The following is a 23,884-nucleotide window of genomic DNA, read 5'->3' as shown; positions in this document are numbered from 1 at the left end:
GGCTTTTTCACCGTCAGCCCATCAGACAGTCCAGCAGCATTTATGATGATGTCATGATGTTGAAGAGGCTGCTACGGTGGCCTCCCATGACCCCCAGCCTCATCACAGCTGAGATGCAGACATTTGAAAACATTCAGCAGACAACTGAATAACAGTCCAACACAACAGTCTGTGTGCAGACACACACTGACCTTTCATATAGTCAAACACAGCTGGTTGAGTCATTTCTCTGTGAGTCTAAAGTGAATCTAGTATTTGAAAGTCCACTTCCTGTATTTGTTGTTGAAGACTTCTTCAGCTTCTTCTCAAGGACATCAGCTGCTTGTTTGGCAGCAGAGGCAGTTAAGAAGCTTCCTGAAAAACACTGAACAGTGAGTTCACTGTGGCATATGACAGATTCAGCTTTCTGTGTGCAAATGTGTCTGTGTCGACCTTTCAAATGCTGTTGAATCCAAAACATCAGCGGCTCCTCGGCTGCTCACTTCATGCACTTCTGTCTGTGTGACAGTCCAATGACATCACAGCTGTTTCCAGCCCCAGTGTCTCAGGACTGGACACCTTTAAACATGTCGAGGATCAAACAGCGTCCAGCTAAACACACATGAAACTATCAGAGCTGACAATCATTCCAATAACATCTAATGGTTCATGTATGTAGACACAGGACTACAAGGAAATGGCTCTCAGCATCTGGCTGTGGGAACACATGAGTCCCTGTTTGTGTTCAGATTGTGTGCATGTTTTAGACGTGTGTCACATGTAGAAACACAACAATCCCACAATGACACACAGATGTGTTTGACACAGCTGTGCAGCTGTAAGTTGTTTCTAATGATTCATTGAAGCTCTTCTAACATTCTGGAGACGATCAGTACATGAATCTGTTCAACACGACAACAATTTGACTTCAGTGTGAACGTTTGCATTAAATAACCTTCTTCATCCAGCTGACAGCATCTTCATCCTATGATGTGAACAGTTCCTCCTGTTGATGACAAACCTCTGACAGGATCTGCTTGAGGAGCTTTTTCATGTGCAGCTCTCTGAGCTCAGGGCTGAGCTGCTGTTTCATCTTTAAGAGCTGCTGCCTCCTCGCCGGACTTGTTCTCCTCTTCTTCTCCTAATGACACCATTTCTGCTTCATATTAAATTCAATAAAGATGCTGACATGTATCTGTAGCAACAACATCATTGAATCTAGAACAACTGGAGCCAAACCAGTGGCTCTGCTGGGATCACTGGTGAGCCAACACTTCCTTGTTGATGCAGATTTCAGGGCTTCCTTTTGCTCCTCCGTTATAACTGTTCTCTCTTCTCAACACATGATGACACAAAGGAATCAGCAGTGACAAAGATGATGCTGAAGAGAAGCACACACTTCACACATATAACAGACCAGTGCAGTTACACACACCTCTGCTCGACATCAGGCCTCAAACAAAGACACAAAACACTAACTTGACTCTAAACAGAAGAAACGAGCAGCTGTTTCTGTTCTGTGCTTATTTATATTTGACACACATGCTTCTCTTTGTGCAAACACACATCGCACTATAAGGGTAACCTCGCACACAATGATTGGACAGCACAGTGATGATGCTGGGAGATCCTATACGCAGCAACACAGAAACACTGAGAACTTTAAACAATGATGGAAAGTGTTATAAATGACTTGTTGGCCTCTGATCTGTCACAAACAGCTGAAACGTGTCTCTCATGAGTCACATGAAGGTTTTTGACAGAAAGGACAAAAAGTAGCTGCAGTCAGTTTGTGTCATTTTTATATTTATTCATCTGGGAGAAAAATCTGAGGGACATTAAAATGTGTTTTCAACAGAGACAAGAACATGAATATAACAGAACAGGTAAATGAACATGTTTCAAGTAAACAGCTGGACTGATCAGGTCCAAACACAGAGTGATAAACTTGTCAAACAGCTGTCATATCTTTATATAGAAGCTCTTTATAAATGCTGCTCACTGCAGTCTGTTTACTAATAATGTCAAAGTGTTAGAAACACAGAAACATCAGAATGGTCTTTGTTCACAGAAACCTGTCTGGGATCCTTTGTTGTTCTTTTGATGCAGAGTTACATTATAAATATAAAGAGTTATTTCAGAGTCTCATCAGTTTTCCTGCATGTCTTTATTTAACACATCAGCAGGGCTGAAGCTCTCATGTTAAACACACACTGATCTATGGACACGTTCATGTGTTTCTAACAGAACCAGGCTGTTATCAGCCTGCACTAACATTATGTCACACACACTGAATGTAACAGTGACAGTTTACATCATCACACAATCAGCTGTGATTGTTTCACTGTCATCAAACGAGTCAACAGGAAGTAGAATCAATAGAAACCAATCATTTACTGACAGCATGTCTGATGGAAATAAGTGCAGATTATGTATGAAGTCTAACTGCACACAGTAACTGTGTTACAATAAGGACTTAACAGCGCCCTCTGCTGGAGTGTTTCAGTACTGCGTTAACTAGAATACACCACCTCCTCCTCACACCACCTGCTACAGCTCTACTCTTCTATGACTACAGTCATCCACAGCACTGATGTGAGGTCACATGGTTCATATGTAAGGAGCACAGCTGACCTCAGGTCAGTTTAATGACTGTGAGCAGCAGCTGTGTTATTGTCACTGTGACAGGGAGACACTCTCAGACACAGCGCTCATGTCAGCTTGTTCTCATGCAGGAGGATCAGGAGCTCCATGTTTGTCTTTCTGTTTGAATCATGATGTGTTTGTGCCATCAGAGTCTGTCATGAGTACTCAGGGTTTCACAGCAGCTCTTCTGGATGCTGACGAGGACTCCAACCTCATGTTTCACCTCTCTGAGCTTCTGATGTCTGTGAACACTCGTGTTTCTTCTCTGGGCTCATCTGGACAAAAACACCTTTCTGTGTTTGGCTGCAGCCTCATTCTGACTGACAGGAAGTGTGTTATCCATGAGCTGCACTTCTGTGAGGAAGTTTCCTGCTGTGTTTCCTGTCTGTGGACAAACACGAGTGTTCCAGCTGAGGACTTGCTTCCTTCCACCTGTCCATACAGGACATCACGCTGTCTGCAGCTCTGTAAATGCAGCTCCAGGTCCTTCCACGTGCTGCTCTGTATTTGTGCAGTTTGTAGTGTGTCCTGGGAAACGTAGCACACATGGTGTTCTTCTGCTGTTTCCTCCTTTCACTGAGTGTGAAACACTGACGCTGTGCTGTTGTTCACAGAGGGGAGCTGATTCTAGCTGCAGCTGGACTCTGTCATCTAACTGAATGTGTTGGTGCTGATCACGGGGCTCTGAGGGGGGAGCAGCAGGAGGACTCTGGATGCTGACGTCAGTGTATCTGTGGAAGCTCCCACAGCGTGTCTGTCATTCAATATTGTGCTGTATATTGTATCTATGCAAAGATGAACAGACTGTGTGTTCACTGGTCTCTGTGCTGCAGCTCTGATGTCATCATCACTCCCTCCTCCACCCTCAGCAGTCCCAGCATGCTGCTGTGGTGCACCCCACCCTCACTCTACACCTGAGCCACAGACCACACCCTCCACCTCAATATACACCACAGTTTTCTCTGCTGTGGAAATGAGATCAGGAGGAAATCATCATTATTATTATTTAATAAACGCTCACATTAATGTGGGCTTATTTGTTTCATATTAGAAACATTAGTTGAGTGTTTTTAGTATAAAATGGTCAAAGTCCCTCTTTTTGCTCCTCCCCTCACCTGTGGATGGGCGGTGCTGTTACCGTGGTGACAGCTTGGATGTGTTTCAGTCCTGCCTGGTTATCACTGCAGGAATCTTTCACATTTATTACAGGTAATAACTCTGATTTTTCTGTGTATTATGAACCAAATGTATCCTGATACACACAGAGATGGATGAGCAGAGGTTGTTTTTGCAGTTTATGTAGTTACTATGGACTTAATGCACACATATTATTAAAATTCGGGCTATAACAGTTGTATTGATGTATAGCAACTTGAAATGCTCCCACAAATGGCTCCACAGCATGTAAAAATATAACAAAAGCTCTGGCGGACTTGGTTCTGTGGTCAGTCTTAAAGGGTGAAGTTAAACTCTGTAATCTTCACTGTGTCACAGAGTTCAGTGAGTCCCGTTATTCACAGTATCAATCAGATCATCAGAGAACAGCTGATCAGCAATCAGTGGTCCCAACAGCGCCTCCTGTGGTGAGAGGATGCAATAATGCAATGTAGCATTTTTCCACTCAACACTTGCAGTCATGGAAACTGTCTGTTGGATCTGTGTGACGTTGCTTTCTTGGTTAGAGTTCCTCACAAATGTCCAGATGATTCTTCTAATGAGGCGTCGACCATGTTTGCAGCTCTTTGGAAGAAAACGTCGCCCTTTGCCATCCTTACTTTTCTTTGACTTCTTCAAATGCAGCTGAACTCCAGCTGGTATTTTCTTGGACTTTGCAGCTGTTTCTGGTCATCAGTTCATTCCTGCAAACCTCTGAAGCTGAACAACAATGATGCTGCATTGCTGGCTGATCCCAAAAGGTTGATTCTGTTCATCTGGACGTTTTCAGAAACGTTTGCTCACTGATCAGGTGACTTCTTCAGTCTCAGCTGACTGCAGCTTTACAAGCTTACAAACAGCACATTTGCACAATGACTGAAAGCAGCAGCACCTGATATATATGATACTAATATAATACATATACATATATAATCCATACTAATGATGAAGGAACTGAGCTCACAGTCCATTGTTCATTCAGTGAACTACTCAGTTTATTTTGGGCCTCAGAAATGCTCACTCTGTTTGTACATCACTGTCAGCAATAGACTCATTCTGCTGTGTGGACAGGAACACATGTGACATCACTTCCTGTTTGTTTGTGACTGAAGAAGTTTACAAGGAATCATTTAGAAGAGTTTCAAACATCAACTGATTGAATCCATGAATCTGAAAACGTGTTTGTGAGTGAAAGAGACAGACATGTACAGACTGAACTATCTGTTCAACAGTCAGAGTGTTTCTGTAACAGGAGACACTCTTTACACTCCACTCAGCTAGGGCTGCCACAAACGATTATTTTGATAGTCGACTAGTCACCGATTATTTTTGCGATTAGTCGACTAATCAGATCATCATCCATTGGAGTAAAACGTACAGCTTATTGCACCAGCAGCATCTGCTCTTATATAACTATCATTAGCTTACAGCTTTAAGTGTTTAAGGTCTGTGCTAACTAAAAATAAAGACAGGATGATAGTTTATTAAATTTTAATGAAATTTGCAGATTGTTTCGGTGAAGTTTAATAAACTCCTTGCTTTCTAAAATATAACAGGACACCGGAGTAAATTCTCAGCATCTCACACTTCTGATAATCAGCTGTCTGCTTGAAGTTTATTCAGCTGTGTAAAAACTTTAATCTCAGCCGATTTACTCAGGAACAAATAAAATACTAAAAAAAGCCAAACAATAATATTTTTAAGTGATCTAAGTGACTCATATCATGTTTAACCTGAGTAGTGAAAGACGGCGGTGGGCTTGAAAACGATCTGCTGGGAGTCCGGTGTTCTCACGGCGCTAGTGAGCCTAGCCACCGGCTCGCTATCGAGCTAGTGGGTAACAGACGTCTCCGAAAACGTCGGAGCGCTTTTGAAAGTATGTGGTGTCCTGATAAACTGAGCAGATATTTGAGGTTTACACAGCTACATTCTCGCCTGAAAATATGTTAAACGTTTATTTTGTGACCCAGAAAGAATAATAAGAGTAATATTAAAACTAACTAGCTGCCGCCATTGTTGGAAACTGAGCTGGGCCGCGCTATGAATTCTGGGACACAGCTTCTTCTTCTTCGGGGTTTAACGGCAGCTGGCATCCTTGTACATGCAGTGCTGCCATCTTCTGTTTCAGTCCGTTATTACACTCTTAAATCCTGCTACTTATTCCTGCGTCTTTTGGGATCTTACAAAGCTTCAAACGACGCGTCGACTATTAAATCAGTCGTCGACGATTTTGATAGTCGATGTAATCGTGACTAGTCGACTAATCGTGGCAGCCCTAAACTCAGCACAGGGACACTGAGGCACCAGGAGACCAGACTCTAAACCCAGGATAAAGAGTTTGAGTGAATGTGGTGTTGAAGGTGTGGAGGTGGATCAGAGTGTCAGAGGAGACTCTGTAGAAGGACAGAGTGCCAGCAGGACAGTCCACATACACTGCTGCTCTGTGAGAGACAGAGGAGGAGGAGGAGGAGGAGGAGGAGGAGATGGATGTTGATCTGTTATTGTGCCAGACATAACGAGGACCATCATTATAGCAGCTCAGACTCCAGGACTGATCATTGAATCCAAACACACAGTCATCACTGTCTCCTTTCCTTCTGATGCTTCTGTAACTCACTGATATAAAAACGTCTCCTCTCCACTCGACCTCCCAGTAACAGCGACCAGTCAGACCATTTCTACACAGCAGCTGATAATAATCAAATCTGTCTGGATGATCAGGATATGACTGAACCTCCTCCACACGTGTCACCTTCCTGTTGTTGTCAGACAGTTGGAGCTTTGTGTTCACTGTGTTTGTGTCGATTGTGAGTTGACAGGAATCTGATGGAGAGAACAAACACAATCCAGCTGCAGTTATTGATCCATCATCTGTTCATTGATTGACACTTTGATGATGACTCCTGACATGATGAAGATGGTTGAATGTGTGCTGCTTTGTTTTCATGAATCCCATTAAAAACACACTTACACTTCCTCAGACCTGGTCTCAACCATCGGACTCCAGCAGGCTCCACCCTGAAAGGAGGAGGGGGGTCAGAGCAGCACAGTCAGCATGCACACATGGACATTACATGGCTCTCACACACACACTGTTACACACTGAGCTCAAAGCTCGGCTCCACTGTTTTATTCAAAGAAATCTACATTTATTTATCAGCACATTTAAAAACAGCTTGAGCCAAAGTGCTGCACAGAGTAGAGAGAAAATAGGAAACATACACAGTAATGACTATAAAGACTGGTCAGGATTGAAAGCTACAGAGTACAAATGTGTTTCCAACCGGCTTTTAAAAATGTCCAGTGTTGGTGACGACCTGATGTGAAGGGCGACTGTTCCAGAGTTTGGCTGCAGCCATCGATAAAGCTCACCTCTGTTTTTACGTCTAGTTCTGGTCAGAAGCTGCTTATCTGCAGACCTAATATAATTTTCAGCATAAATATAATTTAATTCGGAGGTTTAAACAGGGTGTGTCTTTCAGAAAGACTAAGGTGCATTCTTTTACTAAGCTCTTAGTAGGGGTTCTTGATGAAAACATTTATTCAGCCTCTGGTCGGGTAAAAGGTCAGAAGGGCAACGGGTGAATTGATTGGGAGACCATTTGAGGACGACACATGCTTGGAGTAATGTAGGATTAGCTCATTAGGATCAAACACAATTTTAAGTAGGTAATACTGTTACCATCATCATGTCTGGTTTATTGAGTGGGTTGAGAACTGATACATGGATGACTGAATTAGTATTGTTTTGGGGAACGTGATAGCAGGAGCAAATAGGATCCTGCAGCCAGAGTCGAAATGACTGAAATTCAATGAGGGAAGCTAGGAGAGTGTTGTTTTGTTTTATTTTGGGGTTTCTGAAGTATGGGGAAGGTTTTACCCTGGCACCAAGTTTTGGAGTTGGTATTTTTCACCTATAAGAGAAAGAATATTCACTGACAAGTCCGAAGACCCAGGCTTCTTTTTATTTACTTTTGATTTTTGATTTATATTTTGAACAGTGCACTGATTTTTGTTTCTGAATCTTTTCTTTAAGCAGATCTGCACATCGGAAATTACAAGCATTACACGTCGGCGAGAAAATTGTTGTGAGTTTCTCCGCATTGAAATGGGTTCTGGAGGAAACACTTATGGGGACAATTAGAAACGAGAGTCCCTGTCTAAAAAAGGATTCAGCGAGGTAATCCGATCTCAAGTTCTTGTTTTTCTTTTTGAAATGACGTCATTTTGCTGAGGGCGGAAATCTAAATGCGGCGAGGGTTTCCTCTATCAGCAAAGAAAGAAAGAATGGATGAATGAATGAATGGATGAAAGACTGGAAATAAAACAAACGGACTGACTGGTACAGGATGACAAGACTTGACTACGACTTAAGGTTAACCTCCACCTAGATAGAACAAGAGGGTGGATGAATTTATGTGTGTTTCTTTTTACAGGAGTAGAAGGATGACAAAATATTCGAGGATGAGTGAACTTTTAAATGCCATTTTTGTGTCGTGTGTTGCTTACAGAGGTAACTGCACAGCGTTAACATTTATATATTTTTCTTTACAGCGTTACAGTTCTTAATGTTTTCCTCTGACAGGAAATCTTTTTATAGCACCTCTGGAATGTGGATGCCTGCCTGACTGTGGTCAGTGTGCTGCTAATGTTTGCTTTGCTTTGGTAAGAATGCGGGCAGTAGAAAACAGACAAGTGACATGAAAACAAAGAATAATAATAAAACAAGTAACAATAACAAATAACTGATTTGGGGACAGTTTGACCTAGAGCTCACTAACTGGCCATTAGGGGGCTCTGAGTGATAAACAAGTGGAGTAACATTGCCCAAGTGTGAATAAAACAAATTGTGGCAATAATAGTGATTTAATGATCGGAGAAAACCTGAACATGAGACTTGTCTGTTTTGCTGAATCTTTTATTACTCTTATGATTTACAGGGGGTTGTAAATGAGCTGCTTGATTTAACGGATTTGCTTTTTAGGTAAATTGTGAGTTGGAGGAGCTTAACATGTTACACAGGGTTACAGTTTGGCGGGAGAGTGTTTTGGAGAGGATGTGTAATGTTCTTGTGCAGTTTCCAGTGGGGAGATTGCAAATAAAACTAGAACTATTAATTGTGACTAATCAAAACTAACCTGAAACTGAGGAGGTTTTAGATAAGGAAGAATTAAAACGGATATGAAATGCATCTGGTCTTTAATTGCAGGTGTAACCATGAAGATTTTTGGTACAGATTGCAGGTTGTTTCTCATTATTGAAGTGTGCTCATAAAGGCAAAAAGCTATATAAGAGGTCTATGATTTCGTTTGTGTTTTAATAATTTAGGTATGGCAAAATTAAAGGTTTTTTGACAATTTAGAGAACCAGTGAGGAGCATAACTAGATGATCACAAACTTGAGTACTACATTTAAATGGAAGTTGGAATTAAGAATGCCCAATTTGTTTGAGGTTTGTTTGCTTTTATACACAAATTGCAAAGGTGCTTATAACGAGCTGGCACTTAGTCTATGAAGGTCAGTAGATAACAACATTAGCGTATTAGGGGTAGGAAGAGAGGTGTGTTGGCTTTCTGTCTCTTGCAGAGGAGGGAACAGACACCAGACGAGGTCACAGATAGGTGAGGATCCTTCGCAGCAGAGATAGACACAGTGACGGCCGAGACACCACTTGGGTCCAAGGCTCATGGCGTTTGGGCTCCGGGTAGTCCCCTCAAAAGGATGGGTCCCATTAACACAGCAATAACCATGAAGGGGTGGCGGAAATCCAGGAATACCAGACCAACGAGGTTCGAGAGGCTCTGGGGCAAAAAGGGGGACACGTTCCGGTTTCTTTTTCTGGAGGATACACAGATCGTTGTTCGAAATCGGGGCAGAATAATCCCCTGATCTGTGCCACGACTGAAGGGTTGTTTAACCCCTGAGGTTGAAGAATGAAGAGGAGCGTCGCGCCAAGCAGCATTTGATTAATTCATTCCAGGCTCTAGTCTGAAGGAATTGATAGTTTAAAGGAATCGTAATTGTTTTGTACGTTAGTTGCATATTTTATACTCATAATTTGATACTCTTATCACGAAGTTTAGAGTAAAAGTAAAAGAGCCGGGGAACAGGGATCATGAAACTGTGGGAAAATTTAGAAACTAACGAGGATGTTGGGGTTGATAAGTGCTGTAACGTATTGGTTGAAGTTGTGCTGGCATAGCCAGCACAAAAGGGGGAGTTATTGAGGAAAACATCCTATTTTACTGTCACTATATATCAGTCATAAGGCACTGTTATTATTTCATTATTACTTCATTAGTCCGCATCAGCTTATCATCAATATTATCATGTATCACTTATCATTTAGTAAATCTGCTACAAGGGCATTCTAGATACAATACTCTATCAGTTAGTAAAGCACCAGTTTAGCTGGGGGTCCAGTCAGGCCGCAGTAAAAGTCATATGAGGACACCCAACTTTGGTTGGCCTGAACTCACAATATCACAAAACTACACATTCCCCACACCCATTCCATTGGAATGTTGTTAGAGCTGAGCCCGACTAAAGACAACCCCATATTTGGTTCTGGACAACAATTGAATACACTTATACAGAGTACACACATTTAAGTCCACACTACACGCACCTACATAGTCATGTAGGACACGCACACACTCATGGAGAACTGTGAGGTCGGCTCAGGACATGCTCTCTGTTTGACATACACACACAATAGACACGAATAGAGATACACACCACACACACACGGTTTTCTCCGAGTGCTGGACTGAGTGGAAACATCTGGAGGCCATATAAGGGGAAACTTCCTGAGTTCTGGGAATTGACTGATACTTATCATGTGACTTGATGTCATCATTGCAATAAAACCCTTGTGAAGAAACTGTTCGGAGGGAGATCAGCGCTTAGAGCCTTGTACTGCTCATCTTCCCCATATGTACATATGTATAATAAAAATCACTATTCTGACATCTACTGAGACCATGCAGTCGTAGTCTCTTCCTCAAAATCCGAACCATGACACTCCACTTGGATTATTTTGTTAAAGAGAGATAAGATGGAGCCAATCCATTCACAGATTTAAAGACAACCAGATCTGGAAGTGGATTCTACCACGTACTGGTAACCAGTGGAAAAAGCTGGTGATGGGTCGTCTAGCACAGACCCACCGCTGGAACCAGACAATTGATGAGGGAGAGAACTGTGACAGCGCCGTTCCTTCACTTGACCTCAGTCGCTCTCGTCTGCTCCCTCGTAACACTGCTCTTTATTGAGCTTACATGAATATGCACAAGTTCATTATGACGTCTTACACAGGTATGAACAAAGAGTACCAGTCTGTGCATAGTGTGTGTGTGTGTGTGTGTGTGTGTGTGTGTGTGTGTGTGTGTGTTCGTTCCAGATGTGACCCTGTGACCCCAAAGCTGGTGCTAAGAGTCCAGCGGTCCCCCTAACAAAGGGCTCTTATACTTAACCAGACACAGAGTAGGTGTCCTCCTACACCAGGGGTCTCAAACTCGTGGCCCGCGGGCCAATTGTGGCCCGCAGGACGATAGTTTTTGGCCCCACCTTAATATGAAAATGTAATGTTAGTTTGATAATGTATGACACTTTACAGTGTTGTGGGCGGAGCTGAATTAACCCACCAATCATGGTGGGATATGTATCTCAGGGGACACCAGCCGGGCTTGATGCAAGCAGGGAAACATTTCTCAATGAGTCAAAGTTCCAGCAGCGTTGCCCTGGAGTGTTTCTTTCTTTCCTGTGCCTGGCTGGCTTCCTCCTTTCTATTGGGCAAACGCCGACATTCGCCCCAGCGCGCTGCGTTCACAACACTTCAGAAAAAGTTGTTTTTTTAAGTTGCTGCCCAGCGGGACATTATACGTATATAGATTTATACACACGTCAGTGGGATTTAAAGTTATTTTTCCACAGAGAGAGATCTCATATTAACTCTCACAGTGATGCGTAGGCGGCGGGATAAAAGAAAAGTCATGAACTCAATGCAGCCCAATTTAGTCTGCAGTCACATAGCGACACCTGTTCATCGGCAACAACAGTCCCCGGTAACCCGGACTAATTATAGGGTCGCACCGTAATTTGTGGCTCGATGTTTTTATTTGCATCACTGCGTTTGCATTGCAGCAAACATGAACATTACATATATTTCAATATAATGTAAAAGCAGTCAAAACAACTAACATCAGAAACAGCTGATGTTATTTGTTATATGTCACGGTGTCGTTTCCGCTTCTTTCTCCTGTAACAACAGCCCGGCGCCGTGAGCAGTCGCCTTTTTTGCGCTCGCTCTCCCTGCACTTTCTACCATCTGCAAACGCCACGGTGTTCGTGTCGTCATGAAAGACATGAACATCGAGCGTAAAAACAAAGGAGACTGCTACCGGCTTTTTATCTGCCGATCGCCGTGCTACGGTTGCAAGAAAAAGAAGCAGAAATGACGTTCTCTACGCGTTGAGACTCACAGTAATTCCAATGCATGGCCAGACCACCGCTCAGCAGATATTTACAAGCTGTGTGATGCCATTGAGAATGTTGGTTTGCCATGGAAGAGGTTTGTTGGAATAACAACAGATGGAGCGCCATCAATGACAGGGAGGAAAAATGGACTGGTGGCACAAAACAAACTGGAAGAGGAAGGCGTGGAGGAGGCCATTGCTCTGCACTGCATCATCCATCAGCAGGTCCTTTGCAGTAAATGCCTGAAGTTTGACAATGTGATGTCTATTGTTGTGAAATGCATCAACCAAATCAGATCCAGGGGCTTAAAGCACCGAAGGTTCTGTGCTTTTTTAGAGGAAATGGAGTCAGAATATGGGGATGTGCTCGACTTCACTGAGGTACGTTGGCTCAGCAGGGGAAATGTATTAAAGAGACTTTTTGAGTTGAGAGCAGAAGTGAAGCCTTCATGGAGAAGGATGGAGTTAGTGTTCCTGTGCTAACTGATCCCAAATGGCTCATGGACTCAGCTTTTCTTGTTGATATAACACATGAGCTTAATGTACTGAACAAGACGTTACAAGGCCAGGGGCAACTTGTCAGTGCTGCCTATGACAACGTGAGAGCATTCTCCACAAAACTGGCGCTCTGGAAAGCTCAGCTCTCTCAGACAAACCTTTGCCATTTCCCAGCATGCAAGGCACTCGTGGATGCAGGCACACCATTCAGTGCTGACGAGTATGTTGATGTCATTTTGAGGCTACAGGAGGAATTTGATCACAGATTTGCTGACTTCAAGACACACAGAGCCACCTTTCACATTTTTGCGGACCCCTTCTCCTTTGATGTGCAAGATGCCCCTTCTGTGCTTCAAATGGAGCTCATTGAGCTGCAGTGCAACTCTGAACTCAAAGCAAAGTTCAGGGAGGTGAGTGGAAAAGCAGACAAGCTTGGACAATTTTTGAGAGAATTGAGCCCTAGTTTCCCTCGGCTTTCCCGAATGTTCAAGCGGACCATGTGCCTTTTTGGTAGCACATACTTGTGCCAAAAGCTCTTCTCCACTTTGAACTTCAATAAGTCCAAGTACAGGTCCAGACTTACGGATGATCATCTTCAAGACATACTGAGGGCCGCAACTGCTTCCTCCCTCAGGCCAAATCTGGCTCGGCTATGCGAGAGGAAACGCTGCCAGGTCTCTAGCAGCAAGGAGTAGGCAAGAGAAGCCATGTTCAGAAGAACAGTTCATTTTCTACAGTGTTCCATTCATGTTCAGAAGAAGGTTATAGAACTGTTAATACAGACATTTCAATCTAAACACAGCAGATATAGAAGACTGAAAGAAACACACAAGTTCACTGACTAAAAATATCTTATTATTATTTTATTTATGTATTACAGATTGATTTATTTTCTTATTAATTCTTAATTTGTTTATTTATTTTTCATATTTTGTGTTAAAAAATAAAAATAAAGAGATTTGAGAAGATTGGAATTTTTTTTACCTTGCCTTTCTTGTGGAAAACCTAATGCGGCCCAGCCTCACCCAGACTCTGCCTGCAGCGGCCCCCAGCTAAATTGAGTTTGAGACCCCTGTCCTACACCATAAATCAGTACGAGAGGGTATGACCTCTCTCATGGCCCCAAGTGGTGTGTGCATGCCAGAGCACTCTGGAAGGCACACAGAGTCTTTACAGCAGGGGTGCCCAATCCCGGTCCTCGAGAGCTACTATCCTGCAGCTTTTAGATGCATCCCTACTCCAACACAGCTGAATCAAATGGTTTGATCTCTTCAGAATGCCATCATGTTTGGCAAAGGCCTGATAACAAGCCATTCATTTGATTCAGGTGTGTGGGAACAAGGATGCATCTAAAAGCTGCAGGACGGTAGCTCTCGAGGACCGGGATTGGGCACCCCTGCTGTAAAGACTACTGAGGATCAAACCTCTATCATCATGCAATCAATTATACAACTCTAAGCATATATGAGTAAATATTTCTAAGCATAAATGACAATCAACAATATAAACCTTACAGCTGGTTTTAATAACAGAATTTATTTGTTTCTCAAATGAGAAAGAGCTATCGAGAAACACTCCTAAATCTTTAGTTCTTAACTTTTCCAGTGGGCCAAGGTCAACATTATCTGCTAATGCTAAATAGGCTGCCGTTATTAACTAATGCTAATTTGATGTGAATTAGCATTATGCACTAATGTTAACACTTACTTTTTAACAATATGAGTAGCTAATGCTAACCCAATTTCCCTAAACTTTATAACAATGTGAACGGCTAATGCTAACACTCTTTTCCCTAGCATTACAACATCTGAGCTGCTAATGCTCAGTAGTCCGCCATTAGCACCTACGTCTAATTTAAAGCAAATACGCATTAGAACCTAATGCTCATATCGTTTTCCTTTGCTTTATAACAATGTGAGCAGCTACTGCTAAATAGCATTAGCTAATAACAGCAGTCTAATTTAATGCAAGTTAGCATCATTTGCATTATAACGATGTAAGGAGTTAATGCTAAGTATGCTGCCATTAGCAGCTAATTCTAATTAGGGGTGAATAATTATCTGATCGTTCAGTCTGACATCATTAGCCGTGTCTGGGCCTAAACTCTGCTGCAGGTCCATATATCAAATGATCACTGTGGCATTACTGAGAGTTAAAACACTGTCTTAAGTCTTTCATCTTTAATAAAATTATCAGCGTTCTGCTCTACCATATGGAACGCCAGGACTGCCATAATTAATTAATTACACCATTAAATAATTAATTAAATGTGGCAATAATTAATTAAAATTGGAAATAATTGAGTACATAAATATTTACGACACATGAAATTAATTAATTAGTGACACATTTAATTATTGACATATTTAATTAATTATTGCCACATTTAAATAATTATTTAATGGTGTATTTAATTAATTCATTTTGGCACAGTTGACTCCTTCTGGTCTCACCATGAAATAATTTTATCTGTCAACCTCACCCATCAAACTCAGGGGGCGGGGCTAACGCTGATCGAGTCAAAACCATTGCTTTGGCCTGGTGGCCATTGTTTTTAGCACACTACAGCCAGCTTGTGGAAGCTAACAGAACTGAACTTTGAAAAACCCTGTTTGTGTGTCACCAAATACCGTTTTAATATTTTTTTAGCCGAGAATGTAGTGGTTTAATCTTCATGCAGGGTTCTAGAGTGCGACCAATTTGGTCGCAAATGCGACCAATAAATATAAGTACAAAGTCCCAATGTGTAGAACATACATTAATAAATTAGTCATGTTCTCTGTGAAACTAAATAAGACTAATTCTTAAAGACCCCTCAAATTATTTACTAGATGTTTATTTTTTGAATAAAATAAAAATCTGAGTTTGACAAAACATTTTAAATGTAAATATCAAGCTTACCTTTCTTTCTTCCATAAAATGTGCTTGTGGGCACGCCAGCCATTTTGAAAAGGTGGGAAAAACAATTGGCAAGGCCACACCCCGACACATGTGATTTAAGGTTAAAGGTACTGTTGTCCTCTCTAAGAAACATCAGGACTTAGAAGAGTGGCAAGTAGAGTATGAGAGCTACAAGCAAAAACTAAATGTGTACTACAGTGCGCAAAAATGAAATACTGGGTCATCAGGGGGTTATGAGGGACATTTATAAAACTAAAAATCCCACAAACCTCGAAGTGCACTTGAAAAGCCCACACAAGAAGGTTAACCTAGCTTATCTTGAAGAGCTCCCCCACTCAACCCGCATCCCCAGAAAACAGCTAACCCCAGATAAGGCAGCGTGATGTATCCCGAGATAACAGGACTGGGACATCTAAATAAATGTGTGAAACAATCGCCTTCAAAATTGTTATCAATTCACTTCAACCAAAATTAGGAACACTCGGTGCGGCAAGAGTTAATAGTTATTAGTCTCAACACCCAAGGATAACCAGAAGAGCATGACTGATATGATGGAACTGAGATTTTGTTACACTTAACTTTTGCAAAACACAAATAAAACTAAATTGAAACTAAGGATTTTCAGAAAATAAAAACTAGACTAAACTAGCAAAGAATTGGTAAAAACTGATTCCAACTGGTAAAAAATTGAAAATCTGGAGGCAAAACTAGAAAAAACATAGAAACTAATGAAAATTGCAAAATGGTTAAAACCCTGGGGCGGAGATTGGCAGATCTGACCAGGAAATGTTATAAAATGGATTGTCTGGACAGTCAGCGTTAAAGCCACTTTCAGTCCATATTAGGATGGCATTGGACATCTTCGGGGCGGAAAAGGGTTGGTGTGACCAAGGTGTGGTTTGGCTTGTTGTATGTATATTTTGAGATCATATGGCTCTGGATGGACCAGTTAACAGGGCATGGAAGGAGGACAGACTCATTGACTGAGGAGAAGGAATTTCCTGGGATTGGAGATCCTCTGGGTGAGTGGTTGATTAAAAGTATGTATAACAAGCTGTATTGACTTGTTGTGGACGTAGTCGACTTCAGGTTTAAACACTCTAATTAACAGGTTGAAAATAGTGACATTAAAGGAAGAGTATGCAGCGCCACCCTGTCAGACGCCAGTGATGGTGGAGCTCACTGATGAATCAGGTGAGCTGGATTCATGGCTGATTCAAAACTAAGATCCCCTGCTGTGGTCAGTAAGGGGAGAACAGGGGGAAATAAAATTTAAAAGAGGCATTTATAAACGTTTATGGGTCAAGTGAAACGGGATAAAGGGGGTGTTTTACTGTTATTTTAATATCAGCATTATTATTGTATGGGAATCATGCAACAAGCATTGCATCGATGATCATTTATTGAAGCTTTTGACCTTATACTAACATCTGTGTTCCTGTGATTGTTATAACCTCTGATGAATCTTTTATTTACAGGTGTTAGGATAATGATATAATTTTTCATTGCAGGTGTAACCATGATCATTTTTATACATATTGCAATTTGTTGCTCATTGTAGAGTTGTGCTCAAGTTAATAAGGGTTAAAAGCTACAGTCAACGCGAATGTCTGACTGATCTATTGAGGGGAAAGGCTTCGAGCATAGAAGGCCGCACGCGCTTACAAAACACTGATATCATGTTATTCTTTGTGATCTTTGCTTCAATTATGCCTTTTGTTAAGTTTAAATAGTGGCAGTTAATTAAACGACATTTATTAAAATATTAAATACCTGAGTCAGAACGTTACACGCAGATCAACTTATCAATCTGGGAAACCTTGTAGCTGCCTAACCTTTTCTTTGAATGTTCTAGCTCCGTTGATTTGACACATTGGAATGTGTCAAAAAAAGGGGGGGAAGTTGAGTTTTAACATCACACAAGGATTACTTGAACATTTTCATAACTTCATTTGTGTCTTTAATAACTTAGGAATGGTAAAGCTTAAGCTAATAGTGGCCTGAGAAGTTTCCGGTCTTTTGTAGAGAATCAGTAAGAAGCATAAATCATTATTTCCATGTGTAAGCATCAATCATTGAAATGAACTGAATAGCGTTTGTCTTTTGTTAAAAAGAGTGGTTTCAATAATTTTCAGACACACCTTGCAAATGTGCTCATAATGAGTTGGCACTTGGTCTTTTGAAGGTCATAAGCTTGGTTCGGCGTGATTGTCCGGACTGATATATTGCAGGTATTGACTTTGAGTCCAGAGGGCTAAATGCAAACACGCTTACACACACATAGGATATGATTAGAATAAGTCCCTGGGACATTCTGAATGTTTTAGACCAATTCTGAATCACTAGAAGGTCAGTAGATAACAACATTGGATTATTAGGGTTAGGAAGAGAGGTGTTTTGGTTTTCTGTCTCTTACAGAGAAAGGAACAGACACCAGACGAGGTCACAGATATACGAGGATCCTCCGTAGCAGAGTCAGACACAGTGACTGCCGAGACATCAACTGGGTCCAAGGGTCATGGCGTTTGGGCTCCAGCTAGTCACCACAAAAGGATGGATCCCATAAACACAGCAATAACCATGAAGGGGTTGGCGGAAATCCGGGAACACCAGACCAACGAGGTTCGAGAGGCTCTTGGGCAAAAAGGGGGACACCTTCCTGTTCCTTTTTCTGGAGGATACACAGATCGTTGTTTGAAATCGGGGCAGAATAATCCCCTGATCTGTGCCACGACTGAAGGGTTGTCTAACCCCTAAGGTTGAAGCATGAAGAGCAGAGGATCACCCAACTGGACGACACTGGTAGCTGCAGCAATAAAATAAAGGCTAAAAGCTCCTTGGACAGAGGTTCTAGTCTGAGTACGTCTGAAAGGTATAAGGTAGCACCAAAATAAAGCTGTGGGAGAACTGGGGAGTGTCATCTGTACCTGCTATTGTTGGAATAATAGTTTTTCTTACATCTGAACTGCGCAAACACAGAGGTCATCTCACATATGGTTCGCCCCTCAGGGGGACAAAGGACCTCAGGAGTGAGAAGAGATGAACCCGGCCACACTGGATTATGGGGTGTTGGTGAGCTCATTATTCTAATGAGCTCATCAGGGGGAATTATTAGATTATAATATTATTTTATGCCATGTTAGACCCCTAATTAAAGAGTGTGAATTATTATGTAGTTTTAGTTGGCATTATTCTCCTGAATTAGAAGAAGCTGATGACTATTGCATTAGTTAAACTGATTTGCATTACATTAAACTGCTGATTTATTGTGAATGAATGATATTGTTTTATGATGCATTATACTGCTGAGTTATAAGAAATACTGTTCGCAGAAAGGCATCGCCTTATTTGTCTGATTAGAAGAGAACAGAACATGCTGGAGTTTTCTGCCCCATTTCAGCAGGAGCAGAGAAACAGGGAGCCAAGGTCGTAGCTTAGGCGCCATGTGAGAGAAAGCATGTGAATGTTTAGGCTTTTATGATAAGGTGGAGGCACCAGAGGCTATAAAAGTTTGATCAATGCTCCACCATTTTGAGATCTGAGGCTGTCTGCATACAGTGTCCATCTCCCACGCGTGTGACTATTAAATTCATCGTTTGACTCAACCCGGCCGGACCAGTGTTGTTATTGTGGTTTTTTCTCTTGTCTCCATCCCCAATATTTTGAACCATAACATGACCCAGAAGGATTAGTATGAGTAATTTTAAAACTTAGTAGCGGCCACCATTGTTGGAAACTGGAGTTTGGCTGGGCCGCGCTATGAATTCTGGGATATGGTAGGCCACGAAGGACACACCCGACCCATCCTTCAAATTCGGGGAAAAGGAGGACGCATTTGTCGGCTGCATTCGGAGGAGTCTACGAATTTGGACAGCCTTCGGTGCGTTGCTGTGACGTAATCGGTCTACAAATGCAGCCTCAGGAGGATGCAGCCCATGAATTTGGACACGACAAATATCAGCAGCTATAGCTAACATTTACTTTCATTTTAGTTAAGCCTATTTAGCATTAATTAACTGGCTAATTCTAATTAGGAGTGAATAATTATTACCAGCTAATGCTAATATCATTTTCTCTTCCCCTTTAACAATGTGGGCAGCTAGTACTGCTCATACTGTTTGCTTTGTAAGAATGACAGCAGCTAATGATACAAAGTCTATCGTTATTAACTAATGCTAATTTGATCTGATTTAGCATTATCCGATAATGGTAACTCTTTTCCCCTGCCTTAAAACAATGTCAGGAGTTAATGCTAAGTAGGCTGCCATTAGGGGCTAACTCTAATTAGGGGTGAATAATTATTAGCAGCTAATGCTAATACTGTTTTCTCTTTCCTTATAACAACTTGAGCAGCTAATGCTAATTTGATGTGAATTAGCATTATATTAGTGAGCAGTTAATGCTAAGTAGGCTGCCCTTATTAACTAATACTACGTTGACGTGAATTAGCATTACGCACTATTGCTAAAACTGTTTTCCCTTACTTTCTAACAATGGTCGTGTCCAAATTCATGGGCTGCATCCTCCTGAGGCCGCATTTGTAGACCGATTACGTCACAGCGACGCACCGAAGGCTGTCCAAATTCCTCCGAATGCAGCCGACAAATGCGTACTCCTTTTCCCCGAATTTGAAGGATGGGTCGGGTGTGTCCTTCGTGGCCCACCATATACCAGAATTCATAGTGCAGCCCAGCCAAACTCCAGTTTCCAACAATGGCGGCAGCTACTAAGTTTTAAAATTACTCATACTAATCCTTCTGGGTCACAAAATAAACTTTTAACATATTTTCAGGCGAGAAAGTAGCTGTGTAAACATCAAATATATGCTCGGTTAATCAAGATATTGCATATTTGCAAAAGTGCTTCGACGTTTTCGGAGACGTCTGTTACCCAACAGCTTGATAACTAGCCGAGAACTCGAGGGTCACTGAAGCCGCCGAGAACGGCACAACTCCCGGCACATCATTTTCAGATCACCGCGGAGTTTCGCTGCTCGGGTTAAACATAATATATAAGTCACTTAGACAACCTAAAAATGTTATTGTTGGGCTTTTTTCAGTGTTTTGTGTGTTCGTGAATAAATCAGTTTGGCTGACATTAAAGTTATTCAATTAGATTAGATAAAATAAAACTTTATTAATCCCCCGGGTGGGTTACTCCTTGGTTTTTACACAGCTGACTAAACGTCAAACAGAAAACTAATTAAACAGAAGTATGAGACGGTCAAGAATTTACGCCGGTGTCCTGTTATATTTTAGATAGCAAGGAGCAGACGGCCGAGTTTATTAAACTCCACCGAGACAGCGGTGACGCTAATCAGAAGGCTAGACCGTCCCATTTCCCCAGCCGTTTACTTCCGGCCTACCTGACCTTCTGAGGACCTGGCCCACGGAGACCGCGAAAGCCGGGTCCTCAGGAGGATGCAGCCCATGAATTTGGACATGACCAATGTGAGCGGCTAATTCTAAGTACGCTGTTGTAAATAGCTAATGCTAATTTAATGTGAGTTAGCATTATCCAATAATGCTAACACTTTTCTCTTACTTATTAAAAATGATAGTAGCTAATAATAATAATACTCTTTTCCGTTGGGTAACAACGAAGTGAGGAGTTAATGCTAAGTAGGCTGCTTTTAGCGGCTTATTCTAATTAGGGGTGAATAATTAAGTACTAGTAGCTAATGCTAATACCCTTTTCTCTTGTGTTATAATGATGTGACGTTAATGCTAAATAGGCTGCCATGAGTGACTCTTTTTCCTTGCATTATAATGATGTGAAGGGTTTATGCTAAGTAGGCTCCCATTAGCAGCTAAAGCTAGCTAACGCTAATATCCTTTTCTCTTGTGTTATAATGATGTGAAACGTTAATATTGTTCTCAAACAACAGAATAAGAATGAAATATTGATTCTAACAGGGTCCATAAACAGCATTAGCTTAGCAGCATTAGCTTATCAGAGTTTCCATCATGGTCACACAAATCTTTAGCAGACCAAAGTGGCCTACTTAGCAATAGCTACTCAAGTTGTAGAAAGCAAAGGAAAACAGTATTAGCATTAGCTGCTAAATGTGCACTTGAGAACAAATTATTGTGAATTCAGGTGTGAATGTAGAGTTTGTCATTATTTAAGCTTCCATTTCCAAATCTTAGCTGCTCCTGTCTGCCTCTTTGTCACACTATCCCACTATCTCAGGTACACCTGTGACCTAATAAAGTCTAAAGTTACAAAATGTTGTCTCTGTCCAAATATTTATGGACCTCTAGGTCTACTTTTAATGAAACTCTCAACATGACTTATCAGTTATAATTAATGTTCCTGCAAACAGACTCCTTGGAGACCCCTACATAAATATCCATGTTCTATCCAGCTAGACTAGTGTGTCTGTCCCTGAAAATATTCCTGCATGTGTGATTTTTCATGTCTCATCTGCAGGAAACAAACAGGAAGTGAGTGAAGAACACAGGAAATGTTTCCAGCTCTTCCTCCTCTATCAGACATTCTCTCCATACCTGAGAGTGTCCAGTCTCCAGCCTGGTTCCTTCAGTCCAGCCGACAGCAGCTTAATTCCTGAGTAGCCTAGATGATTGTAGCTCAGGTCCAGCTCTCTCAGATGAGAGGGGTTGGAGCTCAGAGCTGAGGCCAGAGAAGTACAGCCTTCCTCTGTGATCAGACAGCCTGAAAGACTGCAGACACACAAAACAACAATCTATCTGTCAACAATCGTTTTCTCTTTGTCACAATAACATCTATCCATTTACATCCATTCAATGTAACTTTATTTAAAAGTGACAATTACCAACGGACAACAACAGTCTTCTGAAGCTGTTTAACAGTGTAAGGTAAGAGCCTCCAATATTAGAGAGAAAGCCCCAAACATCAGACAATTGTGGAGATACAGAAATTCTTTTATTGCTGCCATATAATCTGCATCATTATAACTGCATTAATAATGTTCTTTACAGCATTATTCCATCTAATAATATTTCTCACAGTATTGATATTGCATTAAAGTTGTCTATTGAACATGTTCATTTGAGGATCCTTCCATTATGTTAACTTTTATTACAAGTACGGTCAGAAGTATTTCATACACATTGCATATTTGTGCTTATTTTGAGTTGATGTTCGGTTCATTAAGGGTCTTAAGCTTCACTGGCGTGACTGTCCAGGTGATACATGCTGAGGGAAACTAGAACAGGATGATTGCATGCATGCTTACAACACATATAATCTAGGAATGTGTCAGGCCTGAGGCCTTAACTCATTTGGTGTCTCACTATATTTTACTCTACTTGGCAACAGATGACCAGAGTCAATAATTAGCCCCAGAGACCCTGAGGGCTTGAAGTTTATTACCTTGTATGGAAGGTGTTACAGAAAAGAGAAGTTCTGTGTCTGTTTATAGCCATTAAAGATGTACAATACAAGATGTACCATTAACTGTGACTAATGTCTGGAACATATTTTACTCTGACTATTTTTATTGACGCGGTTTGTCTCACTGCTCTACATTGATAGATTTCGCGACACAATCCACTGTGAGCAGCACTTGGTGATGGTGGGAAGAAGAACTCCCTTTAACACAAAGATCCTCCCAGTGAAAACAGGCACCAGGAGGAGCATCTACCATGACTGGTTGCAGGGTGAGGGGAAAGAGACGAGATGAGCTCAGAGAGACAAGAACAAAACACAAACTAAGGAGACAGAAGACAAAAGACATGCAGTAGTGACATATAAAAGCATCAGGAGTGAAAAGAGGGGAGAAGAAAGCAGATCATCATGGGAAGTCCACCAACAGCCTGAGCCTATAGCAGCATAACTAAGGGATGGTTCAGGGTCACCTGATCCAGCTCGAACTATAAGCTTTATCAAAAAGGAAAGTTTGAAGCTGATCTTCAAAGTAGAGAGGGTGTCTGTCTCCTGAACTCAAACTGGGAGCTGCTGCCACACCCAGTCCAACATAGCCAGGCTGAGTCGTTAGATTAGTTCCACGTAAAGTCAGAAAGTCATTATTTATGTCACATTTTAGTGCAAATGTAGAAAAACTGTCCAAAAGTTATTTCTAAATCTGATATTAAACAGTTTAAATGGTGAAAAAAGCTGTAAAGAAAACAGAAAGAGTGAATAAAAGCCTCTTTAGAGGGTCACCAGTTTAAAACTCAGACATTTAAACTGGTGATTCTCCTTCTCTGCTCCATTTTCTCTCTAGACTTCCTGTTGCTAGGAGG

The 23,884-nt window shown here is 41.5% G+C and overlaps 2 protein-coding genes across 2 annotated transcripts in view; both read right to left on the bottom strand.

The window, feature by feature from the left end:
* The window catches only part of LOC145424529 (uncharacterized), a 192,386-nt gene that overhangs the window by 76,020 nt on the left and 92,482 nt on the right, over positions 1-23,884 (bottom strand). The window lies entirely within an intron of this gene.
* Positions 1,769-23,884, bottom strand: part of LOC145424554 (protein NLRC3-like) — a 37,633-nt gene continuing 15,517 nt past the window's right edge. Inside the window, exons 9-11 of the mRNA XM_080297961.1 lie at positions 22,166-22,339; positions 6,752-6,798; positions 1,769-6,603 (exon numbers count right to left, since the gene is read on the bottom strand). Of these exons, the coding sequence (XP_080154087.1) occupies positions 6,062-6,603; positions 6,752-6,798; positions 22,166-22,339 (763 nt within the window). The 3' untranslated portion in view covers positions 1,769-6,061. The remainder of the gene's footprint in view (positions 6,604-6,751; positions 6,799-22,165; positions 22,340-23,884) is intronic.

Source organism: Astatotilapia calliptera, chromosome 3 (genome assembly GCF_964374335.1).
Source record: "Astatotilapia calliptera chromosome 3, fAstCal68.1, whole genome shotgun sequence".
NCBI classification, from domain to species: Eukaryota; Metazoa; Chordata; class Actinopteri; order Cichliformes; family Cichlidae; genus Astatotilapia; species Astatotilapia calliptera.
The sequence above is the reverse complement of the archived record's forward strand: the minus strand, read 5'-3'. Positions and strand labels throughout refer to the sequence as shown.